General features: G+C 54.1%; 1 protein-coding gene across 7 annotated transcripts in view; it reads right to left on the reverse strand.

Annotated features, from left to right (window-relative positions):
* Nucleotides 1–25,320, reverse strand: part of Agap1 (ArfGAP with GTPase domain, ankyrin repeat and PH domain 1) — a 483,685-nt gene that overhangs the window by 330,909 nt on the left and 127,456 nt on the right. For 3 of the 7 annotated variants that reach the window (XM_071619519.1, XM_071619517.1, XM_071619518.1), the window contains exon 1: nucleotides 20,757–21,723. The exons of the other annotated variants lie outside the window; for them this stretch is intronic. In XM_071619519.1, the coding sequence (XP_071475620.1) occupies nucleotides 20,757–21,723 (967 nt within the window). Of the gene's footprint in view, nucleotides 1–20,756; nucleotides 21,724–25,320 lie in introns of those variants that run through there. 7 annotated transcript variants of the gene reach the window in all.

Raw genomic sequence — 25,320 nt, forward strand, 5'->3', positions numbered from 1 at the left:
ATTCCACATGGTTCAACCTACAGCACGTAAGCAGACGAGGAGGGCCGTCCACGGGGTGTGACCACCAACACACTCAGAAAATCCACAGCATCCCGAAGTCATCCTCCAGGGAGCCCGGAGGGAGCCTGCCCTAGCAGAACCCCGCAGGACCAGCGAGCAGATGAGAGGACTGGGTAGAGACGGGGCCTTTCCAAGGGCTGCAACTGGGCAGACCAGCCCCGCCTGGTGCTCACCTGCCCACCGCCAGGGCCTGGGGAGGAACAGCCATCTCTAATTAGGCCTTTAGTCCTCTGGGTCACTCCTCAGGGCTTGGAAACTCTGGTTAATGGCTGACCAGCATCCTTCATGAGCCCGGGGGCTGGAGCCCTGTCTCTGCTACATCCCACCCGCCCCTGCTGGGCCAGGGGACTCACTCCCCAGAAGAACTGGCTCGCTTCCTCCTGGAGTAAGAACCCGAGCACAGCGTGAGCCACAGTCAGGACAACTTCATGTCTTCTTGTACCCTGTCACCCCCACCCCGTCTTGTCTGGCTCCAGTGACCACAAATACAAGTTCCAGTAAAAACTCATGAAATTACACACAATGTAAAAGAAGAAACCTGAAATTGCAGGTGAATTTTTTTCTAAAGCACATTATCTTGGGGACTGTGACTCTTCTTTGAAAATGCTGAGTTTCACAAGGATTTAAGGAAAAAAAAAAAAACTATTCTTTTTAGCAACCGGGAAGTGAAGGAACATTTATTTTTACTTTAAAGCACTCATAAAGTCCCCAAATAGAAAACTAAACAATGCAGAAAGCAAGCACATCCCCAGGAACCAGGGCAGTAGGAGACACGGGTGCCTGGCCACAACACGGCCACACCAGGAAGGAAGTGGACAAGCGTGAAGGGTAAAGGGCCCACTCAGTGCAGTGGGAAGGTCACATGCAGCGCTGGTCAACACAGAACACGGGTGACGCCTGACCGGAAACTCCACAGACACTCGCCGGCAGTGTCAGGGGTGACGTTTAATTTCTGATTTGAAAATCCTTGAACATCTGTGATAAACTGGGTCATGTGTAAACCCCTGGGGTACCAGATGCGCTTTAGACTTCCCTGGAAACCCCGTGGCTTTTCAGGGACCCTGCAGGCTCACAAATGAAACAGTTTTCTATCCCCACATCATAAGGCCTTCTCAGTACAGGGTGACAAACGCCAGGCCACCAAGATGCCACTGTGCCCACCCCTGCCGAGGCAGCCACCCCCTGCTGCGATCCCAAGCATCCTTCCCCGAGCACTGACGTGACTCGGGATCCTTCTCCACAGGCCAGTGTTTCTCTCCCTGGGGAGGCTCCGAGGCAAAATGCCGCCAGCCAGGGGGCTCTGGGGACCTGCAGAAGTCAACTTCTTACAGAACACCTGGTTCCTCCCGGGGTTTTCTTCACCATACCCCTGGCTCCAGGAAAATGGCCTCTAGTGTCAAGAATGGCCCGGGGACTTGAGTCTGGGCAGAAGGAAAGCAGGAGATGAGAGGACACGAGGACACGGATGGGAAGGAGGGAGACTTCCCGTTTCCCCAAAAGTGAGAACAGAGGCCTCAGCCCGAGGGGAGCAGGGGGCAGGGACCACGGACTCCCGGGTGCAGCTGGGATGTCTTCCCTCTGCACTTCCTTCAGAATGACGTGGTTCTCCAAGGCTGCTCCGGAATATTCTTCTCAGAAATGATCCCCTGACGGACCTGGAGCCGACACCCTCCTTCCGATCCAACATCCACTCCACTGTTACAACCCTGGGCATGAAGGGGTTCTGCGAGCATCTTCCCAGCACAGGCAGGTCCACAGGCAGGGTGGCCCCACAGGCAGGTGACGCGGCCCCGACTCCGATAAGAGCACAGCATGTTATGGGTGCGGATGAGCCGTGGAGCTGTGGCCAACGTGGGGTGCCCAGGACGGCTGGGGCAGGCCTCTGGAACCGCTGCTGCTGCTGCTCTCGGGGCACTGCAGGCCACGCACACCTTCCTGCTGCCTCCCTGCCCGCAGTCTCCCCTCCAGCCTTGATTCCCAAAGCTTGACGTGTGGAGGGCAGACCACCACTGCACGATGCTGTGTGTCCCCACCAAGCCACCTCTGGCCAAGTTGTGGAAAGGCTGCGGTGTGTACCCACCGCGCCATGTGGGTAAAGCACCATGCAGGGAACTGCTTTCCCATTTGCCTCTGTGAATGGTGGTGACCCTTTGGCGATGGCTTTGTGGAGGGCATTTCGTAGCTCTGAAGAGTAACTCTGGGCCAGGACATGCTCCAGGGGTTTTAAAGAGAAGAAGGCACTACTGGAGTCTGCTGGAGGTCCCCTGGACTCCAGGCCCCGACAGTGCCACTGAGCTTGTCCTCTGTTCCCACGCCCTGGCAAGCAGGAGAACGCGGAGGAATGGGGAGGGCAGATATCCAGGTGGAATCCTGGTCCCTGTTCCCTCACCACAGCACTTTGCTTCTTCCCCCTCACCTGCCCTGCCCCTGTCCTGCTGGTCTGATACCCACAGTGATCCAGGCCACCAGTGTCCCCCCCGCAGCACCACAGGCCAGCCACAAGGGACAGGTCTCCCTCCCCTTCCCCCACCTCCAGGAGCTTGCAGGAAACACATCACAAGGTTGTAACACGCAGGGCTGCCACTCAGCCTACACTCCAGGAGCATGCACTGTCCAGCCTTTGGACAGAGCCCACCACTGGAGAGCCAGTGGCCACAGCTGGGAACAGCCACCTCTAACAAGCAGAGAAATACTGTCACCTTACAGCAAGGCCAGAGTCCTGAAACCTGGAGGAATTATAATTTTAAACAGACTTTAAGGATTTTTTTAAAACGTGTTCAAGTGAAACTGCAGAGTCCCTAAAACTATAACGTTCAAACCAGGACCTCTGATGAAAGGCCGCAAGTCAGAAATTGCCAAAAGAAAACCAAGTCAGCAGGTTAAATCCTGAGATGGAACAGTGGAGAGTCAGGGACTGGGGAGGCTGAGGAAGTAGGATCACAAGATAGAGGCCAGCCTCAGCAATCCAGTGAGACCCTGTCTCAAGATTAGGAAAATAATAAAAAGACTTGGGGTACCGCTCAGTGGTGGAGCACCCCTGGGTTCAATCCTAGACCGTACACAAGTGTGGACAGAAGTTTGCGGAAGTTTGAATGGAGCATGTCGAAGGCAGGTCCAACCAATCAGGGCTGGGCTGCAGCTCAGTGGCAGTGTTTGCTCTGGGTGTGACCCCAGCACTGCTGGGGAAGGAGGGGAGGGGATCTCTACATGCATCTCGGATGCTGGGGGGATGCAGGAGCCTGTCTCTCCATCCCAGATAGGTCAATGGTGAAACATACAAGACCATGTTCACTTGTTAAAACACACACAGGGGGAAAAAAGAAAAGGCACTTACGATTCACAGGCTGAGTTTCTGTCAGTGTGTGCTGGACATATTTGGGTCTGTCAGTTTTCATCCCATAAAGAATCGTAAACACAGTCAATGATATTTTTTTAATTCTCGGTGCAATTAATGCTTAATAATAAGGGACGGCTTGATAATAGATGAAAATCAGTCCAGAAGATTACTACACAAAGAGCAACTGGAATTAACCCATCCCCCATGGCCCCGAGTTTTAGCCCAGACAGAGGCTAAGAACCTGGCAGGGATGTGGGGAGGGAGGCAGAGGGCAGCAGGCCCAGTGACCACTGCTGTCCATCGCACACACAGAAGCATCACTTCACCTGGGACGCCAGGAGGCAGAGGCCAGCAGCCCCTGCAGGGGGTGAATACAAGACTGGTGACAGTGGCCGACTGACACCTCCCGGGGCTTGGGGAATGCACGGGCATGCCCGGCCACTACACACGGCAGGACAGTCACAGCTTTGCCCGGTTTACAGGCCAGCACTGTCAAAGGGAGACTGCAGGGAACCTGGGTCCTTCACATGCTCTCCACAAGCCTCAGGCTAAAGCTACCCAAATCACAGCAAAACAAAGTCAAAGTCAGGATGCTCCTCTTCCCAGGGTGGGGAAGGGCTCACTGAGGGCCAGCAGGAGTGACCCTTTCCCTACTGGTAAGTCTGTAGTCCAGGCCCAGGGGAGGGCCAGTGGCTTGGGGTGGGGGCCGATAACAGGCTGAGGCTGTGTCACGTGATCAACACCGACCCTGCCCATCAAGTAGAAAAGCCAGCAGGCAGATCCTCCCGGGTGGAAGCCTCCGCTGACCAGCTGCCAAGCGCCCTGCACCTCTCCCCGTGGGCCTGTGTGTGGCCTCGGGCCAAGATCCCCTGAAGCAGGCAGCTCAGAGCAGACTCTGCCCCCACCCTCCTGCTCAAATGTCCCCAGGGCACTCTAGGCTCTCTGTATGACTCTTGGGACCCAGTAACTGACAAGTGTCACAGAAACGGACTGAAACTTCAAAACCAAAACCGCGGTGTAGGCTCCTACGAGGGCAGTGCCCATGCCCACCCACACCCCCGCCACCCTGCCCATAAAGGGACTGCTGGCCTTCCACCGCTCCCAGTGCACACTGGCCAGTGGCGTGCGCTGGGGAACTGCTAGTCCACCTTGTGTCACTGTGACCACAAGCCTGACAGGAGACCTCCGAGGAGGAGGTTTATTTTTTGGCTCCAGGTTTCAGTCCCTGGGTAGCTGGCTCCGCTGGATTGGGCCTGAGGTGAGCAGGGCATCAGGCAGAGGGGTGTGGCAAAGGGAATCAGAGAGGAAAGGGCCAGGGACCAGGTACGTCCCGAGGGCACAATCCCAGTGACCTACTTCCTCCAAACATGCTTCAGGGCAGACGGTTTCCACCCGCTCCCAGAGTCCACTCAAATCACTAACCCATCACCGGAATTAACCCAATCACTTCCCACCCTGGGCTGGCTGCGCTGTCACCAAGCCTTCAACACACAAGCTCTATGACTTAGGGGGACATTCCAGATCCCAGCCATGACAGGCATCAAACTCGAGGTCCACCACAGAAGGACCAGCCCCGACCACAAACCCCACTGCCATCCGCCCCGACAAGGCCACACAGCCCCTGCGGGGGTTCCCCTTAGTACACGCCTCACCTGGCCCCTTGGGAAGAGCAGTCACACTGCTCAGCTCACTGATTACTGAGCTCAGTGCTGGAGTAGGCCTGCACGCATGCACACACACACACACACACACACACACACACAGACACACATACTCACACACACCCCTGAGTTCTCTGTGCCAACCTGTGCCCTTATGAGCTGCCTCTTGCCTCCCTCCCCCCGCAGGACACCCTGGCTGCACCTGCCCGAGTCCCTTGTCAGCTCTGCTGTAACAGTCACACGCCCGGGTGCAGACCTGGCCCCCCAAAAATACTACGCCCTGAAGAAAGCACAGCTTTCGCAGAAGGGATTCTGTGCTAAACGAAGTGTAAAACACTGAGCACCAAAACTGGGTCGCAGGCCACGTGGAATCCGCAGTCTCCTGTTGGGCAAGTGCTGATTCATGAACTCGGCAGCGAAGAGCAAGAAAGGGAGTCGGGAGCAGGGGACAATCTGTCACAGCGGCCGGGATGCTGGGCCTTCTCTCTCCACCACCTTCCTCCCTGTTTGGATTCTTGACCTGCGAGTGAGGACCTCTCGGTTTCACGATAAGAAAGCGCAGCCAGGGCCTCACAGGCAGACGGCTTCCCTGTGCCTCGAGCGGGAAGGCGGCGAGGTGGCTGCCAGCACTGGGCCTGCAGAGGCGGCCTCGCGGCGGACGCGGAAAGGTCCCCTCTAATTCTCTCCTAGTTTCTCACACTATGAAGCCGAAGAGTCTCACCTCCTTGATAAATCACAAGGTCTCTAGCACAGAACAGTAGACATGAATTTCTTCAAAACATATGTTCCCCAGCGACCAGGAGGTGCCCCACATCTCCCACCCACCATGGCACCCCATGCCCATCAAGCCCGGGTCCACACTGCCTCAGAAATGCAGGCCCAGCCACAGCATGGCCTCCCTGCTCCGGCCACGCAGGCCAGAGTGGAAACCAGAAAGCTGGGCCGCACTCCTGGCCACCTCTGTATTGTCCCCAAGGCGAGATGTGTCTCCCTTCTCTCAGACCTAACTTCCCGGGGGACAGGAGCACCCCATGTCTACGCACAATCGATGTGGCAGCAGGTGTGTCCCCTAGGCCTCAGGGAGGGGCCTGAGCAAGACTGAGGGGCAAGTGGTCTCGGGAAGCACCAGCTGCCCAAGAGGAGCTCCCTTCCTGGTCCTCTCGGGCCTCACCCTCTTCTCTGAACTTAGGACAGATGGACAGTTGATCCTGCCGTTTCCAGAATCAGGCGGAGATTTCTGCCGCTTCTTATACACCATCCATGACAGGCTTTAGAACTACTAGACACGGAAGCTGCCACGTTTTCAGCTGGAAAGACCCTTAGTGACTAAGGGCCACCCACGGGAGCGGCACTGAAACCAGAGGAATCAAGCGCACCTGCAGAAAACGTGACTTCCTGTGTGAACAAGATCTATTAGGTCCATTCACGGTTAACTCCTCCTTAATGTCCACACGTCCTACTCAACGGGAAGCACTGCCACTGCCAACACTCTGTCAACACCGTCGGGAGATCACGGTGGGCATCAGCCTGTCCTGTCCTAGGGGGCTGAAGCCCCAGAGCCTGTCTGAGGGGTGCTGCTGTTCCACTCCAGCCTGAGACCCCTCCCTGAGACCACCCTTGGCCAGAGCTTGGTGGCGCCCGGGAACAAGACCCCTGACGGGCAGAAGAGGTCAACAGGTAAAGGCCCTGCCCCCCACCTCAACTGAGAACTCTGAGCCACCCTAGCTCCCGAGTCCCTCCCCACTCCTCCAGTGGCCTGACGCTGGGGTACCCTGCTGGGACCTAACCCACGGGTGGGGGCTCCAGACAGTCCTCAGGAGGCATCCCGCTGGCTGCCCTCCTTCCCCAGCTGCTTCCTATGGAGCTGATCCCACGGCAGCCCGCCCTGAGGGTGACCGCTGCAGAGCGCCCCAGAGCCCCACCAGGAAGCCTCCTGGACCAGGGGCCCAACCAAAGCCCAACCCAGTAGCATGTGAACCTGACACTCCACGCGCCTGCTCCATGGTCACCCTGGCCCACAGCAGGGGCCATCAGCTCACTGGCCTCTTCATTCCCTGGCTGTTTCTGGAGCCAGGCACCATACCCCACACTAGAGACACACCTCCGAGCAACACAAACCTGCACAAGACCCACTGCAGCTTTGAGCAGTGCTGGTCCAGAGCCTGGTGACCCCAGGCTGTGACGCGCTGTGCAGGAAACCAGGTCAGTGCAGGAGGGTGAGTGGCAGAGGCCACTGGAGGCCCCTCTGAGCTGCTGACAGCTAGGAGCTGGGCCTGGGGTGGGGGCAGCCTAGGGAAGGAGCGGGAGGCAGAGGGCTGGGTGCTGAGGTGAGAAGGAAAGGACGGCCGGGAGGGCAGCTGTGGGGCAGGCAGGGTGACATGGGGGCCTGGACTGGAGCAGAGTCTGGCTTTATTAAAAGGGCAGCGGGGAGCCTGGTGGCTCTGCCAGGCGGGAGAGTCGTACGCGCTGCCTGGTGTGGAAGGAGCCCCTGCTCTCCAAGACAGAGAAGCTGTAGCGTAGATCTGGGTCTCGGAGGGACAGAAGGAGGAGAGCGGAAGGGTGCAGACACAGGGAGGAGGGGCACCCAGGGGACCGCGGAAGGGCCACCATGGCAGAGGCCAGGCGCCCACAGGGCGGAGGGAGGAGGGTGTGTTCTGATATGGGGGCAGGTCAGAGGAGCACGCCAGGGTGGTGGGGTGCGCTGCACACGAGGACCTGGGCAGATGGGGACAGGAGGGCCCCTGCTCTGCGTGTCTGCCAGGGAACTCCCTCAGTTTGGGCCTTGCATACGTAAAACAAAGAGCCTCTTGGGTGGATATTCAAAGGGAAACTCCACACGCACACGCGGGCCCTGAGCTCATTCTCTTTGCAGGCTAAAGTCCTGTTAGGAGCTTTACGATTTTGGGCCGCCCCTCCCCTGGCAGTCCCACCAGGTAACCAGCAACTGGAACACAGCTGCCGTGCGGGGCTTGCTGCCCTGAGGAGCTCCACAATACGCCTCAGGTCTGTGCCCACCGGGACCCTGGGCTCTGCCTTGCATTTATACAGCGTTTCTTCCCAGGGGGACGGGGGTGCATGGGGTGGAGAAGCCAACAGGATAAAGGCCTCATTCAGGACAGAGGAAGAAGGACACGAGAGCACAAGGACCTCTCCTGCCCTGGGAGGAACCCAGGACAACAAGCGACACACTTAGTCTTCCTTCAGCATCCACTGTCCAGCCCTTGGTCACACATGACTCTGCTGTGTTCATTGCACGTGAGACCATGGTCATCTGTTCATCAAGGCCCAGAACACCTGTGGAGAGGCGGGAGGAGAGGGAGGGGAACGGAGGCCAGCACTGCTCCTCCTCGGAGGCTGGGGTGGCGGATGGGGACACATCTTCAATGAATATCTCTTGTGAGGTCTTCAGCAGCTGCAGGTGTGTCGCCCTTGCTGTGCACACACTAATGTGCAACAACACCCACCTCTGAAAGCACACACTGGCGGCCACCCCACCCTGGTCAACCAGAGAGAGGGCTGGCCTTTCCCTGGATGTGACAGTCCCGTTAAGCACTACCCTAACTATAGGTGCCCACAGGAGAAAGGCCCAGCACCCAGAAAGTGACTCCTGTAGAGAGAGGCCAAGGCCCCGGAAGCACCTGGCCAGAAGTCTCCCCTGGGTCCTGCCCAGGATGCAAGTACAGAACAGGGGTGGGGTAGGAAAGTTCCTGGGGACGCTTCGTGCTCCTGCACCCCGCTCCGAGCACTCTGCGACCCAGCTCACAGCCTAAGAAGAGCAGTGGAGAGCAACTTGCTAGAAGGCTTTCAGCCTATCTAAAATAGCAGCCCAGAGTCTGCCAAACCCTCAGGCCAGACCGGGAGTGTTTATATGGCTGGATTTAGAACTCCAAAAATAAATTTTGACTTTTCAAAACCAATACTATGAACTGACCAAGAAAAAAAACAAATCACAAATAAGAAACCTGATGACTACACCCAAAGATAGTGAAAAAGCAAAGAAACATCAAAGCCAACGTGCCCACCCCAAGCAAGCATGAGTCCACCCGTTGCTGGGAAGCTGGCAAATCCTGGGTGAGCTTCACCCAGAGCACTCAGCACCCAGCAGCACCCAGTACCCCCAAGCACAGCTCCCTCACTGTGGCTCTGCTAGAGACCCCGCCTACCTTGAAAATTAACCTGGATACGACTGCTGGGGCCCATGTGTTTAAGTTGTCCACCCACCTCTCCAAGAGGCTAAGGCCCAACCACACTACCTTTGGTCATAACTAAAAGCTAAGTCTATTGTTCCAAATGCAGTGTCCAGTGCCGTTGGGGCTCTGCCCCAGAACAGAATTCAGCCTGAAGAGCTGCCTGCCTCCCTCGGGCTTCTTCTCCATACCACAGCTATCCTGCTTGCCTCTTTTTTCAGTCTGAAAATGCTATGCTCTCCAATGCTTTGGAAAACTCGCCAGTCTGCTAATTCCTGCTCATTAGCCAAGGTGCTCGATACTGTGCTGGGAGTTCTAAGGGCCCAGGAAGGGCTGTGAGCTCGGCCAGGGTGACGGCGGTGCAGGGCGTGTGCCTGTAGCACACTCATCTTCCCACTGCTCTGCTCTAGCTCCCAGGTCTACAGGTGCCCAGGGAGGAGGCACGCCCCAGGTGGGGCCACCTACTGAGGCAGCGTGTGGCCAGCCTACGAGCAGCCTGGGCTCAATTCTTAAGCTGTGTGTGGAAATAAATCTCTATGTGCCTCCACACAAGTGTCTCTACAGATGACCCATTAATCGTACGGATCTATGGGACAGCCGTCCCCGGCTGCTGGTAGGACCAGCACAGTGATACCTGTAAAGGGGGCCCAGCCCGGCCACTGCAACAGATATGGCAGCTGGTATCATTGTGATGCAGCAACAAACCAGTCTGAGAACAGGCACAGGGGTTCAAGTCCTCCAACAGCTCGTCTGGTGGCAAGAGTGCTGGACAGGGGTGGGCAAGGGGCCCAGCCTGACACTGCCATTGCTCCCTCCACTCTCCTGTCATTCAAGGACTCCAAAGCTCTCTCCTCTGTGCTGAAGGACATGGACAGTGGGTTCTATTCCTTTGTCCTACTGGTCACAGTGAAGTCTCCACAAACTAACACCATGGACCAAGGATTCCATCAGGGCCTACAGTTTGATGCGCTGGGATCCAGTACTTTTTGAAAGCAGCCTGCATCTGCAAAGCATCCTAAGGATGCAGGGAGAGGCAGAAAGTTCCAGAAGTGTGTTGGAAGCAGAAGGACTGGCAATGTGAAAGGCAAGTGGGGGGAACAGAAAAGTTCCTTCACACTCTGGTACATACACAGGACGCACATGGAGCACCTGTGCCAGACGACAGAGCAAAAGGAGCAGACAATGGAAGGCTTGACCCAATTACCAAGGTCAGAGCAGAGATCACCATGAAAAGCGCAGGAAGCATCCTTCCAACAGACACAACAAAGGCCCCCGGGGAGAGCTCCTCTCATGACAGACGCCCAGCGGCTTACATCAGCCGGGCACCAGGGAGCAGCTCAGAATGACCTCTGCCGTGTCCAGCGAGTAAAGCTCAGTCTGATCTGAATGCAGCCAGCATCCCTGTTTACTGTGGAAACCGACCAAACACAGAGCCAGCAGGTCCCACAGACACGGGTCCTGAAAAAAGCCATCTCCTATCATGTGACACTTTATCTCCATGCTTTATCAAATTAAACCAAGACGGATCTAATAAGTCTGCTTGGAAACTCACCTAAGGCAGGTTTTTAAACTGCTGTTGACGCTGACCTTTTCAGGGGCCCATAGGCCTCATATACACAAATTGGAAGGTCACCCTCACAGGTGTCCCTGATAAATGAAAAGTCAGGTTTCGAAGGCCTGCACGGGGCGGAGACTGCCAACACTAAGGCAAAGGCTAAAGCGGCGTACCTGGCAACCCACCTGGCAACCCGAGCACTGAATTCCCTCCCAAAGGTCATGGATCTCCGGCTTAAGTCTTTAAAGAAAAGGAAATGCCACAAAAGTCTCCGGCAGTGTGGAAAATTAACTGCCTTAAGAAGGTGAATTCATTTGATGGCAAACACGCAGGTTCTGCTCAGTATGATGTTCACTTCTCGAGCCAGGACTTGTCCCTTCTTCAGTGGACACATGAGGAAACTGAGGCCTCCTCCCATTGATCTTAAACCTGCATGTCCAAGGAGCAAGCTCACATGTCATAAAGCCACAGATTAAACAGGATTGAGAGGGCAGAGCATGGAGACACGGTGGGGGGAGAACTGAAGCATCTTAGGACGGAGGTTGTGATCCAGTTCATGCCCATGACTGGGCTGAGCTGCAAGAGGACGATGTCCCCGTGCTATGATGACAGGGGGTCTTGGAATCCGACACTGAGAAGCAAAGAATTTGCAATATACAAGCTGTGCCTTCCTGAGCCATGAAGATGAACTGCACAGATCCCACCACTTCACTCAGCCAGAGGGTGGACCAGAACGCCCATCTGACCTTCTGCTCACCTTGGACACGCCTCCTCCTTCCCCTGTCTGGCACCTGGCCCGGCAGGGGGCTCTGCCCATGTCAGCTACCACTTGGAAGCTTCTGTTAAACCAGATCATCCATCCTTACAAATGTCTAAAAATAGATCTGAGCTAAATAATATTTACGATGAAAGATCAAATGGTGCTCACAACAGGGCTTGATGGTTCTTTTTTTTCCAAATGAAAATAAGACGCTCATGGCCTTCAGCTGCCTAGATTCAAACACCTTGTTTAAAGGGGAGGCAGTGAGGCACTCCCCACAGCTGCCTTCTCCCTGGTCAGGTACAGGAGAGCACTGCAGGCCCTTCTGAAGGCCACCACAAACCAGAAGGAAACAGAAAACGCACCGAGCTGCTTCTCCATGAGACAGTGCAAGACTCCATCCAAAGGCTCCCGGCATCCTAGGATGCTCTCTACATGACCGTTAGAAGGTCCCTGTCACGGGGGAGAAAACTTTATTTGGGGCTTATGGTTCCAGAGGTCTCAGTCCACAGACGGGGGGTTCACTGCTGTGAGCCTGAGGTGAGGCAGAGCATCGGGACAGAGGGCAGGGTGTCAACGCACTGGTTGGGTTAAGGCTCCCATAACCTGATCGTTTCGCCTCTCAACCATCTTGAATTGCCTCATGACCTCACATCTAAACCACAGCAGTCCCAATGCTTCAGCTCTAAATGCCTCCGCCATGAAGAAGTGACCCACAAGCCATCGGGTTCGGAGGAGCCAGCAGAAGCCATCGGCAAAGGGCAGCTGCTTTCAGAGGAAAGGCAGCAGCTTCTTCTGCACACTTCAGAGAAGATGTGCGCACTGCCTCGTGCCCCAGGAAACCAGCACGCTGCCCTCATTTCTAAGGCACTGCTCGGAGCCCAGGAATGAGCGTGCGGCAAGCTGCTGCAAAACAGATGGTTCCTCCAGTGCGGGAGTCGCCGCCGGGGAGGGAGCCTCGGAGAAGCCAGTGCCCTGGTTACATTTAGGAACTGACAGGCGGGGCTGGGGTGCAGCTCAGTGTGACGCGGTGGCCTAGCAGGCACCAGGCCCGGGCTCCCTCCCAGCATCATGAACATGAGGAAGAGGTGTCTGGGCCATGATTCTTTCTATCCAGCCAAGAGTACATCCAGGCAGAGAGGGCTTGAAGAAAGATGCCTCGAAGAAAGGCCATCTTCTGGAAGCAGCAGCCAGGTGGGCTCTAAGGCCTGAGCACATGCGCCTGCCAACTCTGAGCTCTCCACCGACCTCAGAGGTCACCCACACATTTCCAAAAATTTTAACAGAAATTAAGTGTTAAAAAAATACTTATTTTATCATCTCCGCACTTCACAGATACATGTAATGTGTACATATTACATGTAATGCATATTAAATAAGATCTGAAGGGAAACTAGTCTCTGCTTGCTATCCATCCATCTGTCTGTCCGTCTGTCTGTTCCCACAAGAGGAGAACACAGCAGGCCAGGGAAAGCAAGTGAAGATGCAGCTCTCAGACCAGCTTTCTGCAACCAACACACTCTTGGCTTGTACCAGGAGTGAAGGGATCCTTCTGCTGCAGAGTTACAGCACCAGTTCTCCTCCAGTTAAGGGGGAACTAAGCCAAGGGGCGGGGAAGAGGCTCTGTTCTCCCTGCTTATAATCTTAAGGGAAAACGGTCAATAGTTTTAAAAGAAGTGGTTAAACTGAAGGTCATGAGAAATACCCGGAAAGCAGTGGAAACGAAAGAGAAGGTGAGCTTACACCTGGAGTTATAGGACGCAGGAACTCCACCTGGGCAAGGGTACACTCCAGGTAACCAGAAATCAACTGTGCCCTCGTCTCAGGAGTTCCTGCCTTTAAGACCCTGGCAAAACATATCATAGGCACAGCCGCCCTGCTGGCCTACAGTTTGGGACGCGCTGTCACCTCCACTTGTTTGCCTTCATGACACCTCCTGGGTGCAGCAGCCAAGACCCACCAAACCCTGGACCTTAGAGGGCTGCTCCGAGTGGCATGGGGCTTGCCAGCATTGCCTTGCTACCCAGAGCCTAGAAGCCAAGACCACACAACCACTCCTCGACCCCATGCTGGCCCTCCCCAGGGTGATCTAAATTGCCCTCCATAAGAGAGGACCCAAGCTTCCTTCCTGCCTGCACAGCTCCCCTCAAGGCCCAGGCTGGCTGTGAGTCCAGGCACCAGAGCAAGCAGCCAGAGGGCAATGCTGAGGGAGAATGGGGAAGAGGCATGCAGCCATCGCCCACCACCTGGGTGCAGAGGACAAACGGCGTAGGACCTGAGGGGCCTGGGGGCCAAAGCTGCACCTAGAAGGCCCGAAGCACTGAGGCAGGAGTAGCTGCAGGGGAGCCAGCAAGGAGGACAGGGCAGGCGTCCCGTGGAGTGCCTCCTTGCCGGCAGGCAAGACTCTCAGATAAGCCAGGAGCACCACACAGCAGCCAAAGGCAGGGGAGGAGGGTGGGAAAAGGGCAAGCAGGAGAAACTCCTTCCTTCCTTCCCTCCCTCCTTCCCTCCTTCCTCCCTCCCTCCCTTCCTTCCTCCCTCCCTCCCTCCTTCCTTCGAGCAAGCCTCTACCTCAGAGGGGCCAGGGGCAAACGGCATCGGCATCTGGGAGAATTCTGGGACCATCAACTGTGACCCCAGACAACTGACCTGGAGACCCTCCCCATGCACCTGGCGTGGAGCCTGTGCGTGGAGCCCCCTGTGGCAGGCAGGGCCTCTGTGGATGGCCTGGTCCAAGGTGGGATGCTATATTTCTGAAGTGGCTCCGGGTTCCGAGGCAAATCTCCCTCCCTCTGGTTCCACTGATCTGTGCTGACTACCATGTCTTTATGTCTGCTGCTTAAATACTGCGCGGACTTCTCCACCTCCCCAAATAACAAGTCCTAGAGCCGGAGATGAATGTGGCTTCCAGGCTTCCACAAACCAGGGTGGGAAAGCAGGACTGGCCTCGACTCCTGAATTCCAGAGAGAGCAAGCTCTCTCAGAAGGTTGGAGTCTTGGTTTGGGAACCAGAAGAACTGGATTCTGGAGCCTCTTGGAGTTATGGATGAGCTGCATGGCACCCGGACAGAAAAGCCAGCAGTGCCTGGGGCCAAGAGCATGGTGAGCAACCATCCATTCCTAAGGAGGAAAGACAGGGGCGTAGGAGAGAGCAAGCTACCTTTTTTTTTTTTGGAATACAAAGGCAAAACTAGATGAATAAACCTCTGGCACGGTTGTCCACAGAAGTGCATCTGGGTGACTACTCTCAGAGCTAGAGAGCAGGGCTGTACCAGAAAGGCTGGTGGCATTGTTCAGAGTCAATTCTCAAGTGTCTGGCAGTCAGCAGACCCACTCAAAGAAGCCCTTGCGATGACAGGCACAGAGGGCAAGAGCAAACACAGGTCGCCTTTGACAATCATCACAAACAAATGGACATCCACTCAAGGGCACTTGCAGCTCACTGAGCCCACCAGCAATCAGTCCATGGAACAGAGGGAGCCTTCTCACATGCTGACCAGGGAGGAGCATGCTACATCACGTAAGATCCTGCACCCAGCGTCACGCCAGAAACAGATTCAACACTTCTTCACCATTCCCAGCTAAGCACAGAGTTGGGAAGGACCCTGTTTCCCCTCCACTAAAATTACCTTCACCTGTTAGAAAAGGAGAACCCAAGAGGGTCCTTTCACGAGGCTTCCCCAGGTGCCCAGGGTGCCCTTGCCTCCTGGGCCAAGGAAGTGACCTGTGTGCTGTGCATTTAGGTCTGTTAGCAATGTCATGGCTGGAAAACAGCTGGGAAAATGAAAACAAGAAGAGATTACAAGAAGACAGAGGGCCAAGACCCATCCTTGAACTAAAACCAGTCAAGTGAGCAGATGTGCACCAGTGTTTTTTGTTTTTAATGCTAGGAGCATCTACAGTCAAGTCTCAAGACAGGCTTCTGTTGAAGACAGAGATGATCAAGGCGAGTGCTTGCTGCAGCCGGCAGAGTGAGGAGCCATCACCCACAAAGATCAGCAGCCCAGCGACAGTGCCTGGGCAGATGGCTCGTCTCTCAAAACAATAAAAAAACAATAATCTCCCCTCTTTTCACTAATCTGTTGACCTTAATACCATTTCTGTTTTTAACCACCTGGCAAAATCACCACAGCGGAACTCTCTCTGCCTACCCCAATGATGGAACGGCCTTCAACTAATAAACTCCTCCCATACCCCTTTTGTTTTTTCTAATTTTATACTAACATCGTTTTAAATTAACATCATTATTCCAAATCATTGCAGAAAAAAGTAACAGCGCAAGGCCCTCGGTTAGAATCCCAGACTGAGTGGGTGGGTGGGAGGGAGGGCCTACAGAATTCCTACCAGAAAACAAAACCTTAGGCCAAAAATACAAATGTTTTTCTTAAAAAAGAGTGTACAAACAGTGACGTCCTTTTGTATGCGTAGTGTTGGCATTAGTCATAGATATGAGAACTGGACCGAGAGCTTAGGAGTCAACTACAGAAGTGCCAGCCCCCTTGCTGCTGGAGAGTCCTCTCTACCCGGTAAGCTGGCACTGATCCTGCAAGGTCTAGCTCACCTTACCTGTCTGGGGCCTGCACTAACTCAAGGACACACGACCCATCTTCTCTCTTCAATCCCTCCCACCAACGTGCTCCCAACTCTGCAGTCCTCAAGGACATACGCTCCATGCCCTGCAGGGTCCTCTACTCAACTGGCACGGAAAGGAAGTCTGGAACCGGGCTCTGATACAGAGATGCTGTGCAGAGAAACAGCCCCGGCTTCCCTGCAGCACCCCGTGGGGTTGGGATTCGTGGGAACTCCTCCATCTCCCCCAATAGGCCACTGACCTCCGGCGACAGGAACTGTGCTGTAGTGGACTCTAGTGCCTGCCGCCTAAAGAACACACCATACACAAGGAAAGCTCAGCAAGTGCCTGTCAATACAGAGACAGGGATGACTTAAAACACCACAGCCAGCGCTTCCTAACAAAGGGTGTTTGTCAAACATATGACCCAGCAGTTTGCTGCGAGGACCTGTGTTAAAAGCAGAATCTCTACAGCAGATGCACTTTCTGAAAATTCCTTTGGTAGTAGGATACACCAGCCCAGGATGTCTGAAACTTGGCTCTAGCTGGAATAAACATAGTCTGAGCCCCAAGTAGTTGCCCAAAGGGGCTGAGGGGGCTGGGGTTGTGGCTCAGTGGCAGAGCACTTGTCTAGCATGTGTGAGCACTGGGTTCAATTCTCAGCACCACATATAAATAAATAAAATAAAAGTCCATTGACAACTAAAATTATATATTTAAAAAGGACGGGGGTCCTTGAGGACCTTCAAGGTGCTCTTCCCAGCACCCCATGTCAGCTGCTCCATCTCCAGAGGGGCAATCCCAGACTTATCACACACAATAGATCTGACACGGCCCGTCTGGAGGCATTTATCAAAAGCAAGTGAACTCTATCTAGGAATACTCAGCTTTAATAATAAAGACTGAGTGTATAATCAGTTCAAAATGTTTCAAATGAAAAAGTTCTGAGTTACATAGTTTCACCCCAAACACATGGGATCAGGTTTAAAACAATGTTTCAAGCTACATCGGTGATTTTATGACATTTAATTGTTGCTTCCTTCTTTTCTCCATTAAAGAGTTTGTTTTAAGTCTCTCACCTTACAGTGCCTGAGTGACACAAATCAAGGGGATCAGAAATTAATGAAGCCACTGATAAAATAAGGTGTCAAAAGTCAGTTGTAAATTACTAATTTAAAAAGCTAACCTTAGCCACAGCTTTCAATGAAATCACTTTATTGCTGTAATCAATCCTCCCAGATAGCAAAAGAACACCCTAAAGGCTACTCTGGGCGGGCAGCTGGTTCCAGGGAGTGTTGGCAGGCCAGCTCAAACAGCTTCTTTTGAGATGCAAAGAAGATGGGCTGGAGTGGCAGCCTACAATGTCATTAATCACTTACTGCTTGGTTGTTCCCTGTATTAAATCATACTGTGCCAATAGACTCTGCCCTAGTACATGTGCATCAGGTAACAACACTGTCCTGGGTGTGATACCGAGCCCTGAAATGCCTGCTGGTGTGCCAGTCGCTGTGAGCCTTGCAAAGGAGCCTCTCTAGGAGCCAATGTTCCATGTCTGGGGAAGAACAGCGGTGGCCTCACAGAGGAGCCCCAGCAGGGTCTGAAAGCACACAGGAACCCTCGTACAAGAGCAGACGTTTCAATCCTGTCCTCCTAAATGCCCTCAGTTAAGGGAAAACCAAAGGTGGCATACAGGAGAATCCGCGCATGTTGTAAAATAAGACTAACCATCTTGCTTTGCTATACTAGTAGGAACACCTTATCCAAGACTGACAGCGTTTACTTTTAAGAAACCAAATAAGCCACTTAATGTAATAATTGCAGTCTTGTAAAATTAATTTTCTTCTGACCAATGCAAAAATTGTACAGCTTTTTTTTTCCCTTAAAGAAAGATTCTAACACTAGGTGACGACACCTCTAATTTTCTTTAGGTTTTTGTGAACCCCAAATTTTAACATTATGGTCAAGATTTAAAGACATGCACCTCAAGATGCCTATCATGTTTCAGGTCATCAGTAGATGTAATTCTGAAACCAAAAACGCCCAAGAATGGAACTTTTGTTCATAAATACTTGGCAAAGTCTGTGTGGCAAAGCAGACTTGAGCTGACATGAGGCTATTTTTAATCACTGTTTATTCCACTGAGTGTGATCAGTCTCGGGCTTTGCTACAAAATGACAGTGTGTGACTTGAGTGAGCTGTCCCACCTCACAAGTGGTGTTCTACAACATGCACCACTTCACCTTCCTAACAGCCCAAATTGCTGAGTTCTGCAAACCCACTTGGCTGGAGGGTTTGGTCAGGGCTCTGTAAACCTGCCCTCAGCAATGTGTACAAGGAAACTGAGTATGGGGGCTCCACAGCATCTGGACATGAACTCAGGGTGGAACTTTCTCCTAAATTCCAAACTTCATTAAACAACACCTAAATCGTGAATAATTTATGTCACAGGAAAAGAACACATAAAAACTGAAGAAGTCTAATAAAACAAGAAACCCTGAAAGCTACAGGTTCTACCAAGTTCACCTGTAGCAGGCACAGTAGTGGCAGCCGCACCAAAACCTTGGGCTACTAAGGCTTCAGATGTGGTCACCCAAAGCAAAGATTTTACCCAGCTGCAGCTTTAAAAAAACTGCCTAGAACTTCTGAAGTTAGAAGCAAGGCCCTAGAATTAATGTGTGCACTGTCACCTAGCTCATTTAAAAATTCAGTTTTTCTGCAAAACCCACAATGCTAGTAGTGTTGTTAGACCTCCAGACCAACATGATTCCATCCAGAAAAAGACTGAGCATAAGGGAGCAACTGAGCATTACTGTAATTATTACTACTGTTAAGTTATACTGCCCTAGGGAAGAAATTCCAATACACTTCACACCTTTACTACTGCAAATCTACTATCAATCCATTTGTTCCAGAAAAGGCAACACCAAAACCTCAAATGCTTTTAACTTGTATCAACAGGTACCATGATGAAGCTTGTTCCTTCTAGAATCATGGCTGTGCATCGCTTTCTCTCCCTCTCACACACAGAGATGGGTACTTCTCTGGAACCCAAGCAGCTAATTACTATTTTCTACGAAGTCCACAAGAACAAAGACACAAACCTGGTATTAGAGGGAGAAACAGGACCTTCAGATTTGAACCTCCTCTGAACACAAATGATGGCAATATCAACTCCAAGCAAACCAAGCCTTTCACAACCATGCCTTTCTCTAACATTTTAAGAGCATTCAGGGTGAAATGGACTAATAGTCAGAGTCAAACACTATGTCCCAAGGCACGTTAAAACAAGAAACACGACAAACCAAACAGCCAAGCCTGGCAACAGGTAACTTCCTGTCGTTTCCTTGCTCATAAAATAAACCCGGGGATATGAACACAACTACACATTTATCCACCTGGTTTTGGACATCTCTACACTTGAGGACCATCGGCAGCATTTAAAAACACGGCCATTTTGCCTTCAGTTTACCTTTCAACGCTTCCGCCAGGCTAGCGACTCCTGTGCTATGGTTGACTTACCTTGCATCTTGGAGCTAACCTGTATACCTGCACACTCAGGAGCAACTCTCTCCAGGGCTGGCTAGGCAGCAGCTGAAATCAGCTAACCAACAGCCACCCTTCATGGCTTTGACCACCTTCACCTGGGCTGGCAGCAGAGCTTGGTAATCAGGGTGCAGGAATGATTAAGGATTTCCTGGTAGTGAGATGCATGGCAACACACCTGTGGTTACAGGTATACTTTATCTCGCACCCTAGGACAACAATCTAACCCCACACTGTACCCAGCCTTTGCCCTTCAGAGGATGCTGAGATTGGGTCAGTGTTGTGCAATTTCTGCAGGCTTCTGGTCACTAAATGCTAGCAGGTTAACTAATTCCTGCAGGAGAATATTCTCCTGTCTGCCTCCAACCCCTCCCCGCAGGTGAGAGAGCAGGGGGTTAGGGTTCAGCATGGACTGTAGAGCTGTGGCTTTCCTGCTGGTTGCCTCGCACACATTACTAGAAAAAAGAATTCTGCTCCAGACTTGCTTTCCCTTGAGAACACACTTGGCAGAAAAGCTGTGGAGAGGGGCATTTTAAATCCCTTCTCTCCACCTCCCACCCAGCTCTGTCTTTATCAAGAGTTCTGCTAGTGGAGGCAGGCAAATCAGCCAAGGCCACACCCCAGCAGTCACTGGCGGCAGAACCAACAGGCAGACTGCCTTTGGGAGGGAGCAGTGTGGAATACACCAAGAGGAAGGCTGGCTTCCCTTGGCCAGGCAGTTGCACCTGGGCAGTTACCAAGGCCAAGTCTGGTTCCCTCAAGCAGCCCCTCAAGCAGCACAGTCTGCATGGTGTTCAGGAGCCTGCTAATGGCTGAGCCAGCACCTGCAGGAGAGGCAGCCCAGGTGAGCTTTCCCGGGTCAAGTTCACCATGGCTGAAGTGATAGACCTCAAAAGAGCTACTACACAAAGCCAGGAGCAGGGGCAGTCAGCAACAACCAGACTGCCTCAGTACCCTTGGGGAAACAGCACAGAGTTCATACAGGGTACAGGCGCTCACTGGTCTGTGACCTGAGCCAGCAGATCCCTAAGCTGCTCACCGCCACTCCCCGCTTCCCTGGAGCCCACCGGCCAGGCTGCCCACCTCTACGCGGGGAGCCATCGATGCTCTCTGCACTGGAAGAGTGTGCATCCGCTGGGGCTCGCCGCAGGCTGCTGAAGTAGCCACGCGATCGCGAGGCACCGCTTCGAGGGGAGGGCCCGCTGCCAGGGCCGCCGTCTCGACGCGCGAAGATGCCACTGAAGAAACGCAGTAGTCGGTGCTCAGAGGCTGCTCCGGGCCCCGCAGCCGCGGCCCGCGCGCGCTCCAGCCGCTGCAGGTCGCTGTTGTCCAGCGTGCGGTTCTTGCTCTTACTGCGCTCCCAGCGCTCCAGGTCGGAGAGCGCATCGTTCTTGCTGAGCACCTCGCCAACATCCAGGGTATTGCGTTTCTCCGAGGCTGGCTGTGCAGCGGTGGCGGGTTCCAGGGCGGCCTCAAGGCCAGCCTCGGCCTCGTCGCCCAGCGGCCATGCGAGGCTTCCGGAGCTGCTGTGGCGCCTCCCGCTGCTCAGGGCCGGGCTCCGAGGTGCCTCAGACCCGCTCCAGTCCCTGAAGCTGAGACTACGCCGCAGGGGCGCGGCCCGGGGCCCCTCCATATCGGGGCTGCAGGGCTCTGGAGAGCCGGACCCCTCCACGGCCTGGGGACTGCCCGCCAGGGCCGCAGACTCGGGGCCGCTTGAGCATGGCCGGAGCCTCCCGAGCTCCAGCTGCCCAGTGCTGCGAGTGCGGAAGGTACGGAAGTCCCAGGCTCGCGACTGGAGCCCCTCCAGGTCCTCAGTGCCCGCAGCCTCCTCGGCCTCTTCCACGAGCCGCCCGGGTGCGTCCGGGGAACGCGCGGGCCGGGGTCGCGGTGCCAGACGCGGGCCGGGGCCACCGGAGCCCGGCTCCGGGAGCTGCTCCTTTCTGACCATGGTCACCGAGATGCGGTAGACAGTCTTCCTGGGGGGCGTCCCGCGCGGCATTGCGTCCGCGGGCGGCGACGCGTGCTCGCCGCTGCCGTCCAGCAGGTACATGTCTCCCGGGGCCGCTGCCGCCGCGCCACCCGCCTGAACCCCGCCGCATCCAGCGCGTCCGCCCGTCTGGACGCGCAGTCGAGGCAGTCGCCGACTAAGACGGGGAGAGTGGCCAGACGAGACTGGGGCCCACGCCCCCCACTCGCAGCGAGGGCCGCGCTCAGGCCGCGGGGACGGCGCCCCTGGTGCCCGTCAGCCCGTGCGCCGCGCGGCCCAAGTGCTAGGGTCCGGGTCCGGGTCGCCGAGCCATGGGCCGCCGGGGGCCGGATGGGGCGGAGCGGCGGGCGGTCAGGCGCAGGGATGGTCTCGCCAGCAGGTGCGGTCGCGGCGCGCAGGGCCCAGGGCGGGCGGCGGCGCCCGCGGCTTCATTGTCTACAGCGCGGGACCCGTGCGCATCTCCGGGCCTTTCGTGCACAGTTCGGGGACTCCGCAGCCTCCGCCACTCGCTGGGCTCCGGACGCGGGCAGCTGCGCTGGCCGCGGTCGAGGGGCGGGCGGGCGGGCGGCGGTTTAAAATGGAAATGCGCGCCGGGGCGGGGCGGACGGGCGGGGGCCGACGTGCAGAGACCGCGGGCCGCGCGCTCAGCCCGGCCGGCAGAGTCCCGGGAGCGCGGCGGCGGAGGCGAGCGCGGCGGGCGGCCAGGGCCAAGCGCCGGGGTGGATCAAGGCTGTGCAGACCGGATCCTCTAGGGCAGCAGCCTGCACGCAGGCGTGAACCCTAACTAAATCTACCCGTGCTCCAGGGCCTGGTCTGCAAAACCAAAATAAGGTTGATCTCCCACCTGCTGCCGGTTTGTCGGAGGCATCTCTCATAACCAACCACGCAGCTCTGAAAAAGATGCAACTCAAACGACTTGTTTTAAAATATGTATTTTTTTTTAGCTGTAAGTGGACACAATACCCCTATTTTATTTTTATGTGGTGCTGAGGATCGAACCCAGTGCTCCATGAGTGCTGGGCTCTACCACTGAGCCCCAGCCCTCAAACTTTTTTAGAAGTATCTTTGGTACTTGTGACCCTGGTACAGGTAGGCTCCCGGGAAGACAAGAACAAAGAGAAGACAGCAGCTCCCCTGGGTACTGGGCCACTGGCCTCTGGGAGGAGTACCACAGTTTGTCTCCTAAGTAATTTTTAGGGGCATTTTAAATCCCAATGTGTGGGGGAAGGTTCCTTACAGCCAAATACTTGCTATCCATGCCAACAGGCAAGAGAAAGCTGTGGGCATGCAGGAGGGCAAACCTGGCTTACCCGCTTACTAGTCCTCTCAGATCTTCCATGTTAACATGGAGGTGAAGAAAACAGCATCAAAATCTTGAGCACTCTGGGGAGCACCAATCTGGGAAGGACACTAGGGCCAGGCATTCTGAGTCACCATGGATATTTAAAGTTGAATTTCCCTTCCATCAAATTCTCCCCCTTGGCTCCAACTGCTAATGGTCTTGAATCACTTGACAAGGCACAGTATTCTTACGTAGCTGATCAACAGGTCAGTTCTCTGTGTTCACAGATGTACTGTGTCAGAGTTTGTGTTTAAAAGTCCCAGAAGAAAAACACAATGCTAATCCAGCCAGGAGGCCTACCTGGTCTGCCCTAGGCTGGGAAGGCCCTAGGTAAGATGGGGACAGGGAGGCCAAGCACTGCTTGGGGGCTCTGGACCACAGGCACAGTAGGGGACTGCCCTCCTTCCCCCACTTTAACCTTGTAACATTTTGTGACATCTACCGTGTTCATGACACTGGAAGTGACATAAGAATAAATCATGTAAGGTCTTTTCTGAAGGTCTAAGAAACCTGGATGTTTGCCTCAGTGAAATTTTCAAGTTTGATGAAATAAATCAGATGCTAGATGATTCCTTTTATTTTCTTAGAGGACCCTGGAAATGCATCTGACCACCATCAGTGGCCTCTAGCTTCCACATGATTTCCACCTTCACAGGGCTGTGGCTTGCTGCACCTTACACTTGAACTCCGGGGCTCTGGAAGTGGTGCTGGCATGTCTTCAATGAATGGTGAGGTCCTGAGGGTAGATCCATCTGACCTTTGATGAGACCCAAGAACCACCAACTTCTGGAGTGGTAGCCAAGCAGGAAGCACCTCTCAGAACATTTCTAGAGCCACTGGGCTAGGGGGATGCAGAAGCTCAGAGAGAGAGGGTACATTCCCCCAAGACTGCACAGCTCACTAGTGAGGGTAGACCTAAGGTCTGGGGGTCACACTGCCTGTGCCATGCCTGAGCTACTGTTAATTTCTTTGGTCTAAGTACGTATTAGCATTCTCCTTTGGTAACAACAAAAAGCAAAACAACTATATATGAATATTACCAAACTTGACACTAAACAACAAACAGTAAATGATGCCTTGATAAGAACAGGAGATATTCTTATCAGATTTTCACTCATTTGTTTCTCTGCTGGCTCTTTTATTCATTAAATATATACTATTACTGCAGTGCTTCACGATGACAAGGCAGGGTCTCTGTCCTCAAAGATTTCATAAACTTGCAAGAGAATACTACTGCTAAATGATTTTGCCATGAAGAGAGATAAAAACGTGAGTGACAACCCAGAGATGGCTGCAGTGCCCTGCATGCTAATGAACCACCACCACTAAGATTCAGCAAAAGTCCCAAACTTCACAGCTGCAGGTGTGCGGACATAAAGGCCACGGGATTGTGAGCTGAGAAACTGAAGCTCCATGCTGGCGGGAGGGAGCACTTCCGGGGGCAGTGGTGGGACCAGAACCCGAGTTCCCAACTTGGCTGGGACCCCGCCTCACTATCCAAGACTCTGGCAAATTTCAAATTTGGAGCTGAGCTTTAATAGGAAAGTAGCTGGTCCACAATTAACCTGTTGCTTGTTATCTGAGGCATCTGCAGAGCCCAAAGTAAAATAAACAAGTAAATAAAAAAATAGCATTCCTTAAAAGTTCAAATGCTGGACTGTGGGTGTTACCCAATCTGTGCCTTTGTCTGGAATCCACCCCAGGTTTTGTGCTCTGCTGTAGTAGAACGCAGGCTGCAGAGTAGAAGAATCCATTGGCGCCACCTTAGACAGCACCAAATCTTCCAAGAGCCTCCTCCTCCAGTGTGCTCCTTTCTGCACTACCCCCAGGAACAAGCACCGATTTCCCCATCCTCAAGGAGTCCAGGTCAGGTCTGGCCATCTGGGCAGAAAAGCCTGGTGGCAGAGAACTGCCTCTCCCCGCTGCCCTGGAGACATGGGCTCTCCCGTTGCATAGAGGACACGGGCTCCAGAGCCTGTCACTCTGAAATCTAAATCCCCTTTCACAAAGCCAGACCTGCCTTCTCTAAAAGAAAGAAAATCTTCATGCTGTCCATATCTGAGTGGCATCTGGCTTTATTTTCCTACAGCTCTTGGACTCCACTAGACCAACATTTCTTGATTTTTCTATGCCATACAGCATATTACCATTTTGACATAAAAAAAAAAATGTCATGTAGCGGAGCTCACTGCTACACCCAAACCACACAGCAGCCAGGCGGCAGGGACCTGCTGACCTAGAGGGCAGGACGGACGGCAGAGGGCTGACAGCCCCTAGGCCCCTTCCTCTCCAGGTCCCAGGTTCGTAGATCTTTGGCC

The sequence above is a fragment of the Marmota flaviventris genome, chromosome 11, assembly GCF_047511675.1.
Source record: "Marmota flaviventris isolate mMarFla1 chromosome 11, mMarFla1.hap1, whole genome shotgun sequence".
Lineage (NCBI taxonomy): Eukaryota > Metazoa > Chordata > Mammalia > Rodentia > Sciuridae > Marmota > Marmota flaviventris.